Raw genomic sequence first — 21,094 nt, 5'->3', positions numbered from 1 at the left:
CAGAAATCCCGGTGAACTATTGCTCAAGAGCACTTTAAAACTCCTTGGAATTAATTAAAATATAAAGAAATGAGGGGTGCTCAAGATTTTCTGCAGGGGTGGTGCAGAGAAGAAGCAATAATCTAGTTTTTCTAGAGTTAGTTTAGTGAATTTCACCTACGTTACTTCATTTAATTGCTGTTTGGTCAGAAATAACAAGAAAATGCAAATATATGTTTAGACTATGCAAGTTATTCATGACTTGCATAAATGAGCATCACTGAAAACTAACTAAATACTACCAGGATTTGAAAAGCTGATCAAGGCAAATGCATTTAGTGTTAAATACAAGTGAGTTAAAAATAAAAACAGTATTTCGTATCTTATAAGGGTAGATTGGAAACTAATTTCTGTTACAAGCTGATAATAAAAGCTTTTAATAATGCATCTTTGTTCTTGTTTGTTGGGATTTCTCCCGATTTTAACAGTTAAATGTTTGATTTTGTTAGTTCTAGTATTTACACGCATGTTCTTGCTCTGCTGTGGGCCAGCTTACCCTTCAGGCTGAACTGAAATTAGTGCATGGAACCACAACCACAGGAAATGACTGCCTTCAGGTGGGGTTACCTTTCAAGTGCCTAAATAAAGAGTCACATAATAGAGCACAACATGTCTTTGTTTTGTGCATCGGCTTCATTCCATCAATCCTAAAAGGCCCTCCTTTGTGTAACCTTTACGTTAGCCGAACCATGACATGGTATCGCCCGAGGGTTGTGGGGGACTAATAACGGGGTGCGTTATTTGCCGCAGTTAACCCCCTTTGATGCTTGAACTGTGAAACAGTCAGAAAATTCTTCTTTAAAAAAAAAACAAAAAACTGGGTGTTTCTTGAACCTGGCCAATGAAAAATGAAAATGAAAAAGATGTTAAATATAAATTTGCATATATGAATTTGGATTTGTATCATATTTGCTTTTGTGCAAATTATTTAGGCGTTTTGAGGGGAGAAAAATCACACAGATGGTGAAGAAGTCTGAAAAACTCATGCATCGAGTATGATACATTTGCCATTGCTGGGTTAATTATATGAGGTGTGTGATTTGACTGATAAGAACACAGGAGAGAGTGTGTTTTTTCCCTCTGTTTATATCCTTATTGTCCATAACCTGTTACTGCCACTGATAACCACCCTGAACTTTGTACTAACATACTGGAAACGTCACGTACTCAACAAGGTCATTGTGATCTACATATTATTACCAACATATTTAGCCTATGTGTGGTTTTGAGCACTTAAAAAGAAATGCTGTAAGCATGTATCTAGAAATATTGGATTCAGAAAGTTATAAATGGATTGTAATAGTGTCATGAAATTGAAATAAAAAATGATGCCAAGGTGGTTATAGTATAACCAAAAGGAGGAGCCAGCAGTTCCTCGCTCTATATAAATGAGCGCTCGGGAGAGCTCATCTGTTTTTCTGGTCTGCTGTTAGTTCATGTTAGTTCATGTTCTTTTTAATCAACACTCTGGGAATTCTTTTTGGTTCAAATTTGATCTTCTCTGGGTTTTTTTTTTTTTTTTTTTTTTTTGAGTGTTTTGCTTTTTTTACAGATTCCAAAGGTGATTTTTTTTGTGATATAACAGGATTAAGCAACAAGAAACTCTAGCAAAGAGTGAGACAGAACCAATGAGCCGTATGACACAGACTCTTCCTGAATAAGCTCACTAAGCGAGCCTTTCCTCAAACCACATTTGCTGAAAAGAAACTGCGAAAAAGAATGTGGAGCCAAACAGGAATCTGCGGCACAGTAAATGCTTCTCACAGCTGTCTGTGACGATAGTTTGAACATTTCTGAAAACAAAGGAGCAACCGATTTATATCCACAAAACATATTTTTGAGCTTCTATCATCCTATCAAAGGAGCCAGGTTTTGCAGCTATGGCCAGATGCCGCATGGATTGCATAGAAAAGCCCCTTCAGAGCTTCTTTAAGAAGATGGGTGAATCTGTTGGATCCAATCCCTGGTGGTTCCTCATCACCCCCCTTATTGTCTCTGCAGCTCTGGGAAGCGGGTTTTATTTTACTCAGGACAGACTCTCCAACAATATTGAAGAGCAATTTACACCTTTTAATGGACCGGCCAAGACAGAGAGGAAGTACTTCAGTGAAATGTTTCCAGAAGATGATTCCATGTTTTCAAGTTTGCGGCAGACCACAGATGGAAACTATGCCACTCTCATAGTTACAAGCGAGAGTAATATTCTGACTGTTGACATGCTTAAAGAAATCCTCAGTTTGGACTCTAAAATCAGGAACATGTTGGTGGAATTTGACAAGCAATCATTTAAATATGAGGGCATCTGTGCTAAGGTGATGGAAAAATGCAATTCAAACATCATTCTAGATATCATTGACTACACTGCCAAAAATATAGACACTGTCACACTGACATTCCCGTGGTATCACACTGGTAACACAACACTGCCGTTGTATACAAGTCTGGGGGGTGTGACAACTCAACGAGACACTTCAGTTGTTAAAAGCGCTAAAGCTATACAACTCTATTACTATTTAAAAGAGGACAACAAAACAAAAAATGACCTTTGGTTGGAAAGCTTCATTAGTTTGATCTCAAATAGCTCCTCACCTTCCCTCCAGGTAAGAACTCACATTTTGTGTTTAAGTTATTATCCTCCCGCTTGGTGAGATTGTTCCTTCTCATCCTTTTCCAATCTTCTAGGTATCATACTCCACCTCAATGTCAATGCAGTGGGAATTTGAGAAATCTCCAGGCTCTGTCATCTCTCTATTTGCCATCACCTACTCTATTGCCATCACATTTTCCATCATGACTTGCTGGAGGTCAGAAAAAATAACAGCCAAGCCTGTCATTGAATGTATATTTGACAAATTACTTAAAATAAAATTAAATATGAGTTTGTTTTTTCAGGTTGGATAATGTGAGGACGAAGGTGTGGGTGGGGTACTGTGGCGTTCTCTCTACAAGTCTAGCGGTCCTGAGTGGTTTTGGTTTGCTCTTGTTGGTGGGCCAGCCTTTTGTAATGACAGCTGCCTCCTGTCCCTTCATGATTCTAGGTGAGGCTCTGTTAAACATTCAGGTCAAAATGTTCAGTTAAGGCAGCAGTTTGTAGAATTTGTTATGCCGGAAAAAAGCTTTAGCAATATTTTCACAGCAGCGATTGTCAACAAGACCTGCATTCTTAAAATAACACTTACAATTGATTGATTTTAGCAATGTTTTCTAAGAAACTATCATTACAGCTGATGGTAACCCTGTCATTAGTGGTTTCTATCTACCCTAACCCTAGCCTTGTACACACTCACTCACACACACCAATACTCTGAGCCTGAAGTCGTATTTTCCATTTTAAAAATATTTCCCACTCTGACGTTTATCACTAAAGGTATTGGGATCGATGATATGTTCATCATGATCTCCTGCTGGCAAAAGACTCGTGTTCTGGACAGCGTTCCAGAGCGGCTGGGTGAGACCTACAAAGATGCTGCCATCTCCATTACCATTACCACCCTCACCGATGTGCTGGCTCTCTTCCTGGGCTGCATCACACCCTTTGGCTCAGTCCGGTCCTTCTGCCTCTATGCTGGAATTTGTCTTTGCTTCTGTTACTTCTACAGCCTGACCTTCCTGGGTGCATGCATGGCTTTAAATGGGCAGAGGGAAGCAGAGAACAAGCACTGGATCACCTGCATCAAAGTCCCAAGTGATGCATCAGGGAAATCAAAAGCCTTCTGGTTGTGCTGTACTGGGGGTCGGTACAACCAAGATACTGAAAAAGAGGAAACAGAGCCCATAAGTTATTTTTTTGAGAACTTCTACGGTCCATTTCTGACCCACAAAGTGACAAAAGTCTTTGTGTTTTTCCTTTATGCAGGTTATTTAGCTGCTAGTATCTATGGCTGCATAATCTTAAAGGAAGGACTTGATACTAAGAACCTGGCTTTGGATGATTCTTACATTATCAATTACTACAACCATCAGGAGGAGCACTTCAATGAATATAGCTTCAGCGCAATGGTGGCAATCAAGCAGCAATTCCCCTACTGGGACAAAGACAAACGGAAGGAATTAGATTCTTGCATTTTAAGTTTTGAATCGCTGAAATTTGTCAATAACACAATCGCTTGGTTCATTTCCTATGAAAACTATGCAAAACGCAATAATCAGCCAATAAGCTCCCAGAAGGATTTTCTAAACAACCTAAGCGCGTTCTTACAAATTGACCCATTCTTAGCACAAGACATCCAATGGACTCCAGACGGTAAGATTAAGGCATCTCGCTTTTTCCTTCAGACAAAAAACAACACACCGATGGCAGATATGATGGTGGAGCTCAGGAAAACTGCAGAGAAATGTCTAGTGGAGCTCCTGGTGTACCACCCTGCTTTCATCTACTTTGACCAGTACACCATCATTTTAGATAACACCATCCAAACCATGCTCACCGCTGTGATCGTAATGCTTGCAATCTCTCTTGTACTCATACCCGATCCTCTCTGCTCACTTTGTGTAGCTTTTGCCATTGTTTCAGTCATCACTGGCGTGACGGGATTCATGTCCCTCTGGGGCATCAATCTGGACTCCATCTCCATGATCAATCTGGTCATGTGCATCGGTTTCTCGGTAGATTTCTCGGCGCACATTTGCTACTCTTTTGTCTCGAGTCCCAAAACTAATGTCAATGAGAAAGCTGTAGACGCTTTGGCGCTTTTGGGTTACCCAGTGCTGCAGGGAGCACTGTCCACTATTTTAGGTGTGGTGGTGTTGAGTGTGTCTGGGAGTTACATATTCCGGACATTTTTCAAAATCGTGTTTCTTGTCATTGTGTTTGGACTGTTCCACGGCTTGACGTTTATTCCAGTGTTTCTCACGTTGTTTGGGGCTTGTAGCAAGTCACGTTAAACTGACGTCCAGTGCATCCTTCTACAGACTTGAGAACATTTAAATTACACTCGCGCTAAAACTGTGGATGTCATGCCTTTAACTTGAGATATATATATATATATATATGTATAAAAAAAAAAGGACTATTGTTTAAAATATAGCAAACCTGTGGACTCATGCTAAGACACTAACTAGTGTGTGAAATATGTTTTATATATATTGTTCATCTCTAATATTGTAGGCTCTTTATCTAACAATACTAAACACCTTGAGGTGACTGAGCTCATGACCAGGTGCTACATAAATAATATAGATTTGAATTGAACTGAATAAAGATTTAATAGTTGCTGAGATTTTCTGGGGGGGTTTAGTTGTGTCATTTATAACAAGCATGTATATGTAGTGTTGTTTTGTGTGTGTTTTAAAATAAATAAAGTCACCTGTACACACTTAAGTCTTTATTTGGGTTCCTTTTCCTTTACACTGAGGAGAGATGTACAGCAGAGAGCCATTCAGTGTACACAGCATAAAAGCTTCACTATACATCTATATACAATGTTCCCCTTACACCCTAAATATATACACAGATAAGTTACTCACTAAAAGGCCAACAAACAGAATATACTGTGGCAAACTGGAAAAAAAAAAAAAAAAATCAAACATCAAGATGCACAACATGCTGAGATCAGCGTTCTAAATATGGATTACATACACATTTGGAGAAAGACATTCACCGCTTTGACGTAGATTTGTACAGACAATCTGTGCTGGTAAGTGTTTGATTTGGAGTCATCTTACAATTAAATGAAATTCATTTTCCCTTACATCTTCTTTCACACCTGGAGAAAAGTACCACAAAACATTTAGCATTGTTTGTCCACTGTGCTATGCAGATTTGTTTACTAAGCAGTCCAGTATGCAGGACCAGATACGGGTTAGAAGCCTTTCGACAGTTAAGCGATGAGAACGGGGACTGAAGCACAATACTGACAGAGCCGGCCTTTTAGCTTCTCCGAATAACTGCAGAATCTTTATTTCACAATTTGCATGTACAAGAAAAACTACTATGTCACTGAGGAGGCTTCCAAAAGCCAATCTCAAACTTTTTAAAGAAATTATGGCATCATTTTTATTTCAGAACTAAAAACCTTCCGATCCCAAAGCTCTATCGCTACGGCAAACACAGCCACTTTGTGTCACATGCTTTTCTGAAGCTGAGCGGCAGTTTTTCTTCCATTTGTACGCTTGAAAGAAAATTAAGGGCACAAAGAGTGCACACGAACATTTTAAATGTCCATGCTTAGCCAAGGTGCTGAGCCATTGTAGTTCAACTTTATCCTACTTCAAAAGAAAAGAAATATATATGTTTACGGTACATTACCCATAAAGTAACCTTCAAAATGAAGCAGCAGGGGAGTAAGATACACTGGAAACACACCTCACAAATATCAGATATGAACACAAACACATGAAGAGAACTGAAACATGAGTAGAGATTCACATATATTCTGGATGCTGTATCAACAATGACCTCTTTGGGTTGATATTACTTGTGGTGTTTCCAATTGACTGGAAGCGACTCTGTCTTTGTCTGGCTAAAGATTATTATGGTGATACGGCTGAGTTATGAGGAACCTTAAAAGAAATTCGGATGCCGTTATGTTAGCAGTACATATTTACATTCATGTTTTATTTCCTCCCACCAAGCAATAAAATGACCTGAGCAAAATCTTTAATATTGAACATTTAGTCATTCAACCTTTAATCCCATACAGTGAACCAGTACTGCTGCTTACATGTGAACACGGGGCACTCGTGTTTATGCTTTAAATAACAGCACTACTTATCTGAGGATAGTGATGGGATTCTGTGAAGGTGAGACAACATGAAGGGATGGGATTTTCCCACAGGAACACTTGTAAAGTGACATTATAAATGCAGGCCTCTGAGTCCATCTCTATCAGTTGACCTCTTAAAATCTACCTCCTCCTCCGCCTGTACCCAGAGATATTTGGATCCTCTCAGGGTTCATCTGGTCTCCAGGGTTTTGCCCTCCAGGACCAGCTGAATCTCTTTGGCATCTAGTGTCTCGTACATGAGCAGAGCATCTGCCAGGTTCTTGTGCTCTTTAGCATGAGACTTCAGCAGGGCTTTGGCGCGCTCATATGACTCCTGGAGAGAGCAAGAGAAAAGATGTCAGAGAACATCATAAAGAAAATGTTTTTTGGTTTTTTTTTAAAGAACATAGCAGGAGCTGAGTTAGTTTTAACATTATATAACAGATCACACAGACCTTGAGTAACACTCTGATTTCTTGCTCCACAGCTGCTTGTGTCTCTGGGCTTTGTGCTGACAGATCAGTGTAGGTCATTATACCCAGCTAAGAGACACACAGGCAAAAGGCATACTTGAAAAAATGAATGTAAGGGCATATAAAGTCTTTCACTTTGTGCTGCTTTTAAGCAAATATACCTTTTCACACATTCCATATCTGGTTACCATCATCTTAGCAATCCTGGTGGCACTATCAAAGTCGCTTGATGCTCCTGAAGAACAAGAAATGACTCATTCAATCCTACATCATACATACATTAATTCCACCTTGTCCTGCAGCTTTCTTCATATAAGAATCAGTGTGTTTCTACAATCTACCCTCCTAGTTCGTTCACTCTCTGGTCACTTCAAGGACATTTTCTTACCAGTTGTGATGTAATCATGGCCAAATATGATTTCCTCAGCTACACGGCCGCCCATGCTGACATCCATCTGGGCCAGAAGTTGAGAGCGAGTCTCGCTCCACCTGTCATTCTCTGGAAGCATGGACACCTTCAAAGAAGCATTGTAGATGAAGTTGAGGATGTAGAAGATAAAGAAAGTTTTAACCAGGCATTAAAGTTTAAAGTTACGTAGTCAGAGTATGAACCAGCTCCAGCTTTCCTTACATGTCCCAGACTGGGGCCTCTGGGCATGATGGTAGCCTTGTTGATTGGCATCGCATCTTTGGTATAGAAAGCTACAATTGCATGGCCTGATTCGTGGTACGCCGTGATGCGCTTGTTCTTATCATCTATCTCTGCACTCCTTCTCTCTGGGCCTTGAGGAAAAACAAAGAAAAGACCACTGTTCACAGAGCTTGTTCAAAGGGGATCATCTGACTGTCGGGGTGTTCGCTGTTATTGTAGCGCCTTTACTTTTGATGATGTACATCTTTACACCAAACTATCACTCACCCATGAGGATTTTGTCTTTAGCAAACTCCAGCTCCTTCATAGTGACCATGTCTTTGCCATCAACCGCTGCCTTTAGGGCCGCCTGGTTCACCAGATTTTCGAGGTCAGCACCAGAGAAGCCCACGGTGCCTCGGGCAATAATATTGGCCTCGATAGCTGCAGAAATAACAACATCCATGTGGTTATGAAAGGACATTATAATGAACCTATTCCTCATTAGCAGATTCTAATTTCTCACTTGGATCCACTTTGATCTTCTTTAGGTACCAGTTGAGAATTTCTGTGCGTCCTTTCACATCTGGTTTGGGTACAGTCACTTGCATGTCAAAACGCCCTGGTCGTATCAGCGCACTGCAAGGGTACGTCAGTTGGTTAAAAAGAAATGATACAGTGCAAGCATATAACGTGAAACACAGCCCAGAGGGTTTAGCTCTTTTTTTTTTTGCATTGCCAATTACAACTGATAGAATGAAGACTGTAAACTTTGACATTTTTAAAATATAAGCAGTGATATTTTCGCTGGGAATAAGAGACAAAACATACTTATCTAAAGCCTCTGGGAAGTTGGTTGCCCCGATGATGATCACCCCTTCATTTGGTTTAAACCTACAAAATTAAGATTTCAAAAATTAAGGATTCCCTGATGACTCATTTAAACCTCCAAAAATATACAGCACCATCATTATGCCACCCAAACCAATCACAAAATCTATCATTCTGTTTGTAATAACACACAACATTTAGCTTTTTGAGAAATAATTTTAGCCGACATGCTTCCTGAACATTCATAAATGTGAGTTTTGGTTTTAGAGATTACCCATCCATCTCAGCAAGAAGCTGGTTGATCGTCTGTCTGGAGTAAGGGTGCATAGGAGACTCTATCCTTTTCCCACCCACGCTGTCCAGTTCATCGATGAAAATCACACAGGGAGCGTTGGCTTTGGCCTCCCCTTAAGAAAAGCAGTCACCCAAAAACAATAAACATATGCCACAATCAAGCAATCAACTTTAAACTCTAAATTCACTAATACAAAAAAAAAAAAGTAAAAAAATATGATGCTAATAACATTTTTTTTAAAACGCACTGAAGAGATTCCTGATGCGACTCGCTCCCACTCCAACGAACATCTCATCAAACTCTGAGCCGGAGGCATAATAAAACGGTACTTCTGCCTCTCCTGCCACTGCTCTGGCCAGCAGGGTCTTTCCAGTCCCTGGAGGGCCCACAAGTAAAACTCCTAAATTAAAGAGAGACAAAACAGAGGAGAAAAATGAGTTTAAAAAGAGTAATGCCAGAGGTCACTGTGAATGTGCCACTGTGAAAAATAACCTACCTTTAGGCAGCTTTCCTCCTAAAGCTGTGAACTTCTGTGGGTTTTTCAGGAACTCCACCACTTCCTGCAGCTCATTCTTAGCTTCTTCGACCCCTTTCACGTGCTCAAATGTCACATTTTTCATCTGCACAGGGTCCACGGCTGAGTCCAGGCCTGATGTGGTTCGGAACCGCACTGTCCAAAATGATTAGATTAAAGTTCGAAATCATGCGGCATGTCATGGTTAATCAACTCTCACACAGACAAACACATTAGTGTTGGCCACATCACACAGCAGCACCACTGCAAATGGTTTAGTTGGAACAAGCTTACTTAGCTTGCAAGTGTTTAGCTCTATTGTTAATATTTTACCCGATTATTAAAATATTAGTACTTTGGAGGCAAATTATTTCAAAACTAAGATCCAGTGTTTGGAGGGAAAGGGGGCCTTTACCCGATATGAAGGGCGTCTTCGAGATGCCATACAGCCCAACAAGAAGCAGCACCAGCAGGATTAGACGAGTCCTCCTAAGTGAGTCTGAACGGTCAAACAAGAACATCAGCACAGTTTAATTCTGTATAATGATACTGAGTCTAGGTGTGCTTGTACTGAAACTTGCCTTGAGTTCGCTGTGTCAGGGCTTGAGCTTTCAGGAAACCCTCAGCGAAGCCCCTCTTAAACGCATCCTGCTGTCCATCAGGTATGTTCTTGTTCTTCACCACGCTGTCTAGACTTTCAACTTCTATCCCCTTGTCACGTGTGAGAAACCCCTGCAGTCCAAAGCAAGTCTGATCAGTACTGCAAACTACAATCCTGCATCATTGTTACTCTTGCAACAACCACCAGAGCCACAGGTTCTACAACTACAGGGACAAGATGAGCAAACCTCAGTCTAATATATATATTTATATATGTAAAAAAACATTTCTTTGGTCATCAAGTTAAATTACAAGTCTGCAGGTGTCACAGACTAAACAGATATAAGCTGTCACACTGTCCTCAAGTTTTGTGACTGTAAAAGCTTTAAAAGAAGAAGAAAAAAGGCAGTGTGCCGAATTTTTCTTTGTTTTTCATACTTGCTACTGCGTTTTTTTGCACATTGATAACAGATAGTATTAAAAATGTTATACATGTCCATAACATAAGGATTTGGCAATGCATGCCAACCTTGTGAATAAACATGTACCTTCATAAAAGATGGCGTGAACCCTTCAGAGTCGGCAGGCCTTTCGAAAGCTGACTGCAGTCGTCTTGTTTTGCTCCTTAAAGTTTTAAAACCTCTGGTCTGAACCAACGCTGAAATAAATCACGCAGACATAAACATAGTAAGTCATCAGCAACTTTATCAAAAACAGAGTCCAGTAAAATAGCTCTTATCAGTTATGTCAATGGGATGAACAAAATACAGGAAATACTTATAGATCCGAGCTCAGCCATAAACATCACTTAGAATTAACACCTTTATAACAATTTCAAATGAACGTTTAAAAAGTTCCAGCAGTAGAGCTTGTATAGACGTTTCACAAGTGTAGCTAATAAATTGGTCAGTGAGTGTAAATGTATATGTTGTTACAGCTAGAATTACAATGCAAATGTAAAACAAAGAAAATATAGATATGGTTGCAATGACCCTGTCAGTAATGTCAGCCTGTCTTGCTTTCATATAAACATACAAACCTACTCAGATCATTTATTTGTTGTAACTCAATATGAAGTTAAAGTCTTTCATAAAATTATTGAACTACTTTGCAATCTACGGTTACCTGGCCAGTACTGGAGATCTGTACAGACAGACTGAAGTGGTGAAGGGTGCAGCCTTGAAAACACCGGTGTCGGCATGCGACTCCATGAGAAGCCTGGGGAGAGAGAACAAAGTATGAGTGTCGTTTAAATCATGAGGTAACTGCAGGGCAAACTGGTAGCAGATGCCTTACTGTCTCATTAAGGCCTCAGTCACACAAGCTTAGAGACCAGTTGGCAGTTATTTGGCAACTACTGGTCAAAAGGGAAACGTGTGCATTCATCAACATGTTGCAAGTGGTTGCTGGCAGTCACCAGGCTTAGAGACCAGTCAGTGAGAAATCTGTAACCACAGAGGCTTGCTTCCTTCAAGCAAGAAAAAAAAAAGAAAAGCGCATTCTGTGTTTGGTTGGCAAGTGGTTGCTGGAGATTGATGGGCGGGAAATTGGTTGCAAAGACGTACATGGTGCTGCACGAAAAAGGTTCTTGTGACTGCTTCAGTCACTAAAAGGTTGCACAGTTGCTCAAAGTTTGCCTGGAAGATGAACTAAAAGTGATGGCACCAATCTGCTAGAAACCCTAGCATGAAGGTTTCTGATGCAAACGATTTCACCAGGGGAATGCACATTTTTCCCTCGCAACCTGAAATTGCAATAGGGTTGCTAACTGGCTTGTCGGCCTGTGTGACAATCATTTAGTAGCTACACTAATCAATCAAATGTTTCCCTTGATTAAATCGTGACAAGTCTACATTGGCTCAGCAATATTAGAGGTGTTATGAAGCACTTGTGATAAACATGAATCTAGAACTCACTGATGTGAGATAGAGATATATTGAGATATATCTTCCTCACCATGCTTATTGTGGAAAAAGGAATGTGTGGAGAGATGCGAGGTCCTCCAGGCCGTCTGACCACCAAATGCAAGTGGCGCTTCCTGTGGGCTCAAGTGTGGCAACACACGATTCACCAGCTCATCCAGCTGCTGCGTTCCCAGATCTGATAAACCCAGCTCCCGTAAATTCCACACAGACTGTAAACAAACAAAGTACATAGCTTTTCCTATGAGGTGTGTGTCATATTTTTAATAACATTGAGTATGCAATGTTTTGGTTATTGCTCAGAACATTAAAGCAAGTGTCAAGACATGCACTTGTACAGCGAGTACCTCGGCACAGTGTAGTTCTGGGTCTGCAGCACGCTCCTTATGTTTTCTTGATTTGCAGGAGGCACTGCTGCTGCTCCCCACTGAGCTTTTCAGAGAGTGGAGGACGTTGATGAGGTGACTCAGGGGTACAGTCACCTGTGGTCATTGCAATTAGTTAGTGAATGACTAGCACGTTGTGAATATCAAAAGATACATTTACAAGCTGAAGGCTGCTCATATTGAGACTGGTGATGATGTAGACATATTACGTTAGCTAGCCGGTGTTGCAAAGTTGCATGGCATAAACAAACATAAACATAGCTACATATAGGTGATTGACAGATTAATTGATGACCCATCGCTCAATGACGCAGTTTACTATTTGACACACAACTAAGGACACAGCGGAGACGGGGAAACTATCATTAACGCGCAAGCCAAAACTTCTCTCAACGACCCACGTTGCTTATTTTACTTTAAATACGGGAAAACAGCAGATAACTGGTGTGGCAACATCTCCACTGACGTAAATGCACAGTTCAAAATAAACTACAACGAAAGACAGCAGGGGGAGTCATAAAAACAAGCTAAGGTTAAGCTAGCTTACTAGCACGTTCAAGTGAACCAAAAGAACAAGAGCGCTACTATTAGCTTGAGCTAACTTATCCTGCTTTCTTACCTGTGGCTGGACCGTCGTTGACAAGGAAAACATATTTAATTGTCACCTGTGCAAGACCCCAGTTAAGCTATATGCAAGTTATATGACTGTCCCTGAGAGTTAAAGGTCCGTGTTTGCGGCAAGAAGTGACAGCGGAAAATAACCCGGATATGACCTCCACCATGTTGTGACAAATTTTGTATCCCGGTCGAAATTTGACTCCCTTTGGTGGCCACGCTAAAGTACCTATTTATTTATTTTTAAAGAAATGTCCTCATTGTTATGCCCAATCTTGAGCTGGAAACGAATCAAGCATAACTTTCAACCACTAAAACTGATTTATCTGTTCCGGAATGAAAGCATATAACTGTAATTTTACGTCTCAGTAAAAAAAACAAAAAACATAATAGTAATACGCATAAATGTAAACGCACTTTACGGGGGTTTTTCAGCTTTTGTAAAAAAGTAATTTTGAAAATTCGTGGATAATAACAATAATATACTTTAGCATTTTTTAAAAAAATAGCTTGCACATTCTGGTGGATTAACCATTACAGAAAAATCCAAAAATATTTTAGTAACTACTCACCCTGATAAATAGAAATAAGAAAACACTCTTGGAAAACACTCACAGCCTCTCAAATAAGCATCAACATAATTAAAAATGTGATTCTTCTAAGAATGTCTTTATTACATTTAAAATGTGCTTCATATGCTCATATTTTACAACTGTAAGCATTATCCTTGCGTAAACCAAACAATATTCTTCATTGTCTACTTAAAACTGGCAAGAAACAAGAATGTTTATATAGATATGTGGATTGTCTGCACTCTTCTCAGTTGTTTTTTTGTTTTTTTGGTTACTATAGCAGTAGAGCTATAAAATAAATAGTCTGACACAAAAATAATAATGTTTCTCACATCAAGTGTGTTTTTGACTTTAAAAGAAACTCTCCTAAAATATTTATCTATTCAACACAACACATATAAAAGACCAATGTCCTTGCAATTACATTACAGTACATGTAATGGAACACTCTAGTTTGAGGGGAAAAACTAATTGAACTATAAAATGTACAATAAATAACTGGGAATGAGAATCTCTAAAACTCTTTATCGCTTGAAGTCTACAGCTATTGCATGACAATGACCCATGAATTAACTTCATAAGTTATGCAAAGGTTCTGGAAATCTCCTCGTCATATATAAGATCACCACCTCATGACAGACTAACTGGAGCAAAGAAGCTGGGCCAGCACTGGTGATGCATAAATCAAACCCTTTTCTTAAATACCTCAAAAATCTGCTTCAAGTTAAAAAGCTACACTACATTGCCAAGTTTCCAACCATTCATTCATCTAAAACAGCCTTTTAAATTTCTACCAATGCCTCACTGAACTCTGCATCTGATTTTAGCTCAAGAAAGCCACAAAACCCCAAAAAAGTGCATCGTTTTCATCCACAGTTCATCTTCTTTGATCGATGTTGATAGTTGCCAGACAATTCACAGTATTTTGCTGTGAGGAGAAGAGCAGAAACTGAATTTTAGTTGTGTTTCATTGTGGTCATAAAACAGGAAGAGTCATCCCTCACAACAAACCCAAATTCTAACTAAGAGACTTTTTCTCACCTTCTCTTTCGTTGTAAGTAAAGGTGGACAAGCCAGTGGGTGATAAGAGGCCAGAGTGCGGTGAACACGACTGTGAGTGGGGAGAAGTCACAAGGCCACCATGATGGTCTCAGGAACTTAAAAGAAAAATCAGAAATAAAAAAACAAGAGGGATAAACGCACTTTGATTTCCCAGTGGAACAAAAAAAAGCCTCTAACTTCCACTTTGAAACAATTCTAGATATCATAATAATAACAAGAGCACTCAGAGAGCACAAAGGCTTTGCAAAAACACTGATGTTTTAATACAACATGGTGACATCAGCAGGTTTTTATGACAACACACTGATCTCTGACCCTTGACCTATGACCTTGAAATGTTAAATACTGAAATGGTCGATTTTATTATCTTTGCACATATATTGGAGCAGAATTGGCTGAAATCTTTGATTTCTGTGGACTGTGAAAACTTGAGATATTATGATATATTCACATGTGTGAAACTTTATGGCATCATTGTGAGGTCGTAGGGCATTGTATTGAAAAAAACAAAAAGTGTTGTACAGCTCTGTCCATTCACCTTCATATCATTTATTACTCACTATGGTTTCCTGAATTTTTATATTCAACGTTAACTTTAACCTTGGGCACTAACAATGAAGGCTAAGGTCATATGTTTAGCAAACCGAGGTACTCATGTCCTCAAGGCCTATTATATTGTCGTTAAGTTTGAACATGATCTATTAAAAAAATGCAGGTAATATAAAGTTTTTACTGATTTTCACATTTGGTGTGACTTTGAGCTTGACCTGATTTTCACCAAAATTAAATCAGCTCGAGCTGTTACTGGTATCTACTGTCACACAAAATTTGAACATGATATGCTGAAAACTGTGGATGCTAGTGCTAACAAACAAACAGGCAGGCAAACAAACCGGTTACATACTCCCTCCCTTTGGGGAGAGTAATAACAGGTCATGCTTCATAGCTGAGAGCAAAAAAGCTATTTAATGAGCACCTGTCTTGGTACAGTTACAGAGTCTCCCCGCCTTGGCAAAGAGGATCTTGACTGAAAGAAAAGAAAACATGAAAATTATTTTTAAAAAATATGTTAAAGAAAACCTCCTTAGAATCAGTGATTGTCTTGAAGGAAATGAAAATAAAATCAATTTTGAATTTGTCGATTTTAATTTAATTTTTTATGACTTAGAGAAAAACTGTGACAAAAAGTTCCTTAATTGCACCTAAACAGGTGGCCACATGTCTGGTTGTTCACCTGTGACTTGGTCAGCTCCTCCAGAGCATGCAGCCTGTACAGCACATTGGCCATGTCGCGCTGCAGTCTCAGCAGAGCAGTGGCTATTTGCTCATTGATGCTTCCCCTGGTAACAGTCCCAGGATGCAGTCTGCTCGGTGACACACAACAGCAGGTGGCATTTACGCTCACAAATGGCTCAGCGCTGCAGGTAGCCCTCGGTGTCTGAGAACCTGGAAGGAGATCCAGACTACATGCAGACTTTATGGAATGGTAGGAAGGGTATTAGATTCATATAAATGCTCAGGAGAATAAACGGGGGAATACATTGTGAGAGACTGCTAAATCGGGGATTCAGCATCATCTACAGTAATCTCACCTCTCCCTGTTCTTGACAAGGAGCTGTTGTGTTTTCTTGGACTAATCCCTTCTTTAACATCTCCTGTGAGGACATGATCTTCTCCATCTATCAGGGTGGTGTTGCTCTCAAACCAGACATCCCTTTGCTTCATCGAGCCAGCTCCTGATCCCTGTGAGAGGCCTTTGGACGTGGACAGCCGCTTAGCAGGAAAATGAAGAGCATCATCACACTTTGTATGGACGAAATATGAATAGCTCATGCAATGGACTTTATTTTTATTTGGAAAGCATGTTTCGCACCACACCTCATCCGTGGCTAGGTGCTCCATTGAGTCACAGAACTCTTCATTATCTGAGTCAGTGGATCGGTGGTTCTTCTCAGGAATAGCATCGTTATGATCTAAGGCACAAAAAAAGGAAAAGAAGAGCATGTCCAGCATTGTAAATTGTGCCTAAAGCCTACATTTTTAAATTACAGGCTAAAGAGAAATATACTGTGCAATTCGACAGCAATTTACAGGATGATGTCTTATCAGATATTTTGGTTTTCCATATCCAGCATGCAATCCAGTAAATAATTTTAGCATTTCTATGTAATCTTACCACTCAGATGTCCATTAACATGCATGTATGGGTTATACTGTACACTGGGCTCTATGGTACATGCCAGCTCTTCCTCCTCCACATCGCTGTTGAGGGAGCTGTGTGTCCCGTTGGTGAAGGAGGACACGCTGGGCTCCACACTGCTGCAGGAGCCTTTAGTGTCAGACCTCCACCTCTTGTCCTCCACCATTAACAGCCGTGGGTCAGGACTCCAGTCTGACATAATACAAAGACATGGACTATGGGAAAGAATATCTATCTATCTATCTATCTATCTATCTATCTATCTATCTATCTATCTATCTATCTATCTATCTATCTATCTATCTATCTATCTTAACGTTATTTCTTTATATAGGCTTTTTCTTTCCATATCTCACACTGGATGTATTTTATGAAAATATTTTTTCTTTATCTGATAGAAATGCTGTGTATTATTTATATGTTTTTCCTTATTTTCTGTGATATACACCTACTGTGACAATGGTGGATGATCATATTAAACATGGCCAAAGTTTCAAATGATAAGGTCAGTGACACCAAAAATGTCTCAATATGATCAGTACAAACCTCCACTCACTTCATAGTGTTTATGAGGGGCAGCCAATAAGAAAAAAGTTGATTTAGAGTGAAGGGGATGGGAGCTATGATGCTTTCAGATTGAGGGTTACACCGAGGCACACAATAAATGTTATGTAGATCTGTGAATCGTGCAAAGCTGTTATAACCTAGTTGTCTTCAGTTTAAAAATAAAAATATGGAACTGGAAAAATCCTATTCACGTGTGTCTTGCATCCTTTAAATATTCAACATTTCACGATTTTTTGTATTTTTCCCTGAAAGAAAAGGGGCGGAAATCCCCAAACAAATCTCAGCTAATGGTCTTATCTAATACTTGGCAATAAGGGTTTATGGGATCCCAAAGAGCAGACTTAATAGCTGCACTGATTCCCTGCTAAACTCATTAAAAAAGGCAAACAAATAAGGAAAGTTAGGAGAAAAGCAATTATTTGGCTGTGTGTTGCCTCTACAACACAAACCAGCACCTCTGTCAGCCAGTGACCCAAACTACACTGTACCTCTTTCCTCCTCCTTGTCTTCATCGTCCGCATTGTGTCCTTCATCCCCATTTTCCTCTTCCTCACTTCTCCTCCATTGACTACTTCCCTCATTTCTCTCCACGCCACTATTCTCCTCGCTACTGACACTCAAGCCACAAGCACTGCTGTCTTTTTCGTTTTCGTGGAGGTTCTGAATATCATCCCACAGATCCCCATACCCTGAACAGTGAGGGAAATGCTCTTGATTAATTCAAAAATTGCATATAGATGCACAGCAAAAATCTGCACAACAGAAAAGCCACACAGGAAACTTGACATCACTTCACACTTCACGGGCTCTGCACACTATAACAACGCCACAATGCGAGCCAACAGACCAACACGCCTTAGCACAGCACATACTAGACATGACAAAAAAGCACAAGAAAATCTGTTCAAATTTTTTTTTTGTTACAGCTCATACAGCTTAATGCAGAGACGATTTTCACTCAGCTGCAACAGCAATGAAAGCAACGTAACTAGACTAAAAAACTCTATCAAGTCTACAGCAATCGCAAACACCAAAGACTTGCCTTCCATTGTTGGCTTCTTAAAAGGTTTAACCAGCTCATCTAGGGATAAAAACACATGTAAGACATGCATGAAGAAAAAAAAGATCACTATATCACCCCATCTGAGCAGCACTGCTATCACCTGTGGGCTACGGTGTTTTCATTTCCTTTGACGCGCTTTCACATGTGGACCAAAAGCCACACCAAACCACTCAAAACATTTACAGTCGCTTAGCAACAGGGTCATTACAATGTTTAGCAGCTGTACATAAAGATGAGCATTTCAAAATCTCTTACTGGGAAAATGAGAGAGAGCACCATCACAAATTTTCGATATGACACTAACAGAAACTTGTTCGTTATTTGGCTTTCAGTACATATCACATTGAAGTTGGATGAAAATGTATTTAGATTTAATCTCTGTGAAAGCTCCTGTTTTAAAGAAAATCAAGTGTGTGTATGAGAAGCTGTAAACTAAATATATGCCTAATATATGCAAAACGGTGGTTTCTACAGGCCTCCAAATCTGCTGTCAGAGGCTGACAGCCAAACATTTTAGGGACTGCAAGCATCCATCACTCTATATGAACTTAACTTGATAGTCCACATTCACAGAGCCGCCAAACCAGACATTTACCTTAAAGATGTGAAGGATCTAGCTCAGTTAGTTTTCTAGATAATGGAATTTGACTGAATTTATTTATTTTGGCAAATTTGATGAATTGAGATGGAATGATGCCATGTCATGACACTATGCTGATCAGAAACACGACAACTTGAGAATACTCCAGAGGCATGTTTCCAGGCTTGCTTTACCCGCATGTTGTGCAAAGGGCCTGGTGAAGGGTCTCCTGTCCACCTCGTTTTCTTCAGCCTCCTCTCCCTCTACCTCTGTGTAGAAATTTCCCAGCATCTGTACCAGGTCAGACACATCTTCTGAAATTGGCACAGTCTCCAGAATCTGAAAACACACATACAAATTTGATAAATCAACAGAAAGGCTCTTTTGATTCGGGAGCATTACGGTACAAATGCATGCAAGTTGAGGCAAACAACAGTGCCAATAAGGTACTTTATATTTTGCAAGAGGGGAGTTGTTTAACATATCCCTCGACTAAATGCCCGCGCTTTTCTGAGCACGCCAAGTCATTTATTCAAAGCATGATGCCACGAGTGTTTATTATTCTGCGTGCTGCTTCTATTCAGCCCCAGTTTTGTCTGGAAGGACTTACCAGCTGGATGTTCTCAATATAACTCTTCATGGCTTCCTCCTTTGTCATATTTCCTAAAGAGCTCCATGCATCCCTGAGAACACAAAGTCATAGCTCAAAATCATGTGGGGCTGTGAAGTTGAAGTCTTTTCTGTATTTGTGCAACAGTATAAGGGGGAGAACTAAGTGCATTTGGCTCCATAGTAAAATAGCCATGCAGTAGTCATACGTGCCACAGGAGAGGGACCCTGATAGTAGAATTTCATGGCTCTTGTGCATTTTTTTAAACTAGTTGGGGTATTATGGGTCCATATTAGAAATGCATATACCATTTAGCTTTTCCGTGGGTGTCCCAGAAGCCGGTTGGTCTGGAAATGTTGCACGGCCCCATAGTGGCCTGCTTATAGTAACTGTAGAACATCAGCATCATGTCATCAGATGGCTGAAAAGTACCTAAAAAATAAGGAAACAACAGAAAGGCAAGCTCAGGCTTTCTGAGCAGTAAACCAGTGACACACAATGTGGCAAAGATGCATGAAGCGTCTGATTCGGTTAATCAGCTCTCAGCCCTGTAGCAGCTTTGGGGTCAGCCAAGTGTGAGTGACAGCTCTTAAGTGCAACACATGTAGGTCAATCACATAGAGTGAACAAACAAGCCCAGTGAGGACAGATTTTACACTCCACAGCTGATCATTGAGCACTCAAGTTCAACCACTTTCTACTTATTTTCCCACATGGGCTCTATAACAGATTTTAATAAGTCATCACCTTCTTCGGGCAAACTCCGGATCACTTTAACTGCCGCAGCAAATTTCGACTCCAGGCTGTGCTTGTCCTCCTCCTGCGCCATGCCGAGTCCACTGAAGGATGACATGAAGGAGTCCTCACATCTTGAGCAAGAAATTGAAGCAATTAATGAAAAAAAATCAGAAAGAGCTGAAGGGAGGGGGTGACACAGTTTGTTCACCACTGCACCTTGCTGGCACCTATCCTGTATTTGTAAAAGGCCAGCTGCTTTCTCTCTAATCTTGGATTTTGAGATGAAATTGTTCTATATAATTGCCCTCGTCGTTTTTTTTCTTTCAGCGATAACAGACTATATTCTCCGAGTGAAATGCATTTTTCTGTGGTTCATTTGCTCACTCACCATCAAGTTCACATTGGCCGGTAAGATAATTATTTCATTAGCCCGGTGTCTGTCTGCAATATGCAGCAAAAAAGCCAATCTGCTCCGGTCAAGGATGAGCCAAACACGCAACGTTTGAGCCTTAAACACGTCTGGGTGATGTAGTTTTATTCAGTAAAAAACCTCTGCAGATGGTGGTGGACATCTCAACGCTTACGCATTCAAATCCCACAAACCTCTCTGAGCGGAGCTTTAAACCGAAGTGGTGTGTGGGAAATGTAGGAATCTGCCTCGAGAGCTCTTTTTTTTGTCCAGGCAGCAAAAG

At 40.1% G+C, this 21,094-nt stretch overlaps 3 protein-coding genes across 6 annotated transcripts; 1 reads left to right on the top strand and 2 right to left on the bottom strand.

The window, feature by feature from the left end:
• The first annotated feature begins 1,570 nt into the window (after positions 1–1,570).
• On the top strand, positions 1,571–5,560 carry LOC116335238 (patched domain-containing protein 3). Its single transcript, XM_039602506.1, has 4 exons — positions 1,571–2,639; positions 2,722–2,843; positions 2,932–3,077; positions 3,407–5,560. Exons 1-4 carry the CDS (start codon positions 1,920–1,922, stop codon positions 4,921–4,923), a joined length of 2,505 nt encoding a protein of 834 aa, XP_039458440.1. The 5' UTR covers positions 1,571–1,919; the 3' UTR covers positions 4,924–5,560.
• On the bottom strand, positions 5,351–13,230 carry yme1l1b (YME1-like 1b). The gene is made up of 18 exons (XM_031758894.2): positions 13,015–13,230; positions 12,357–12,491; positions 12,044–12,221; positions 11,213–11,305; positions 10,636–10,745; positions 10,069–10,219; positions 9,903–9,986; positions 9,470–9,643; positions 9,221–9,373; positions 8,953–9,085; positions 8,679–8,741; positions 8,374–8,486; positions 8,136–8,291; positions 7,848–7,999; positions 7,605–7,731; positions 7,378–7,451; positions 7,199–7,285; positions 5,351–7,077 (listed from the first exon to the last, which is right to left on the bottom strand). The coding sequence occupies exons 1-18, from the start codon at positions 13,045–13,047 to the stop codon at positions 6,934–6,936; spliced, it is 2,160 nt and encodes a 719-aa protein (XP_031614754.1). The 5' UTR covers positions 13,048–13,230; the 3' UTR covers positions 5,351–6,933.
• A 472-nt stretch (positions 13,231–13,702) lies between these two features.
• Positions 13,703–20,908, bottom strand: LOC116335268 (acyl-CoA-binding domain-containing protein 5-B-like). Of its 4 annotated transcripts, none has more exons than XM_039601897.1 (14): positions 20,791–20,908; positions 20,412–20,533; positions 19,973–20,096; positions 19,665–19,737; positions 19,249–19,393; positions 18,454–18,492; positions 17,900–18,100; positions 16,821–17,036; positions 16,523–16,617; positions 16,237–16,417; positions 15,879–16,090; positions 15,621–15,671; positions 14,624–14,739; positions 13,703–14,510 (listed from the first exon to the last, which is right to left on the bottom strand). In XM_039601897.1, the coding sequence occupies exons 2-14, from the start codon at positions 20,515–20,517 to the stop codon at positions 14,498–14,500; spliced, it is 1,572 nt and encodes a 523-aa protein (XP_039457831.1). In that variant the 5' UTR covers positions 20,518–20,533; positions 20,791–20,908; the 3' UTR covers positions 13,703–14,497. The 4 variants fall into 4 exon arrangements, with proteins under 4 accessions (XP_039457831.1, XP_039457832.1, XP_031614776.1 ...); XM_039601898.1 differs by having other exon boundaries at positions 20,412–20,503; positions 20,791–20,889; XM_031758916.2 differs by lacking the exons at positions 17,900–18,100; positions 18,454–18,492.
• Positions 20,909–21,094: the final 186 nt, after the last annotated feature.

Source organism: Oreochromis aureus, linkage group 18 (genome assembly GCF_013358895.1).
Source record: "Oreochromis aureus strain Israel breed Guangdong linkage group 18, ZZ_aureus, whole genome shotgun sequence".
Classification (NCBI taxonomy): domain Eukaryota; kingdom Metazoa; phylum Chordata; class Actinopteri; order Cichliformes; family Cichlidae; genus Oreochromis; species Oreochromis aureus.
This window is presented reverse-complemented; position numbering and strand designations above follow the sequence as displayed.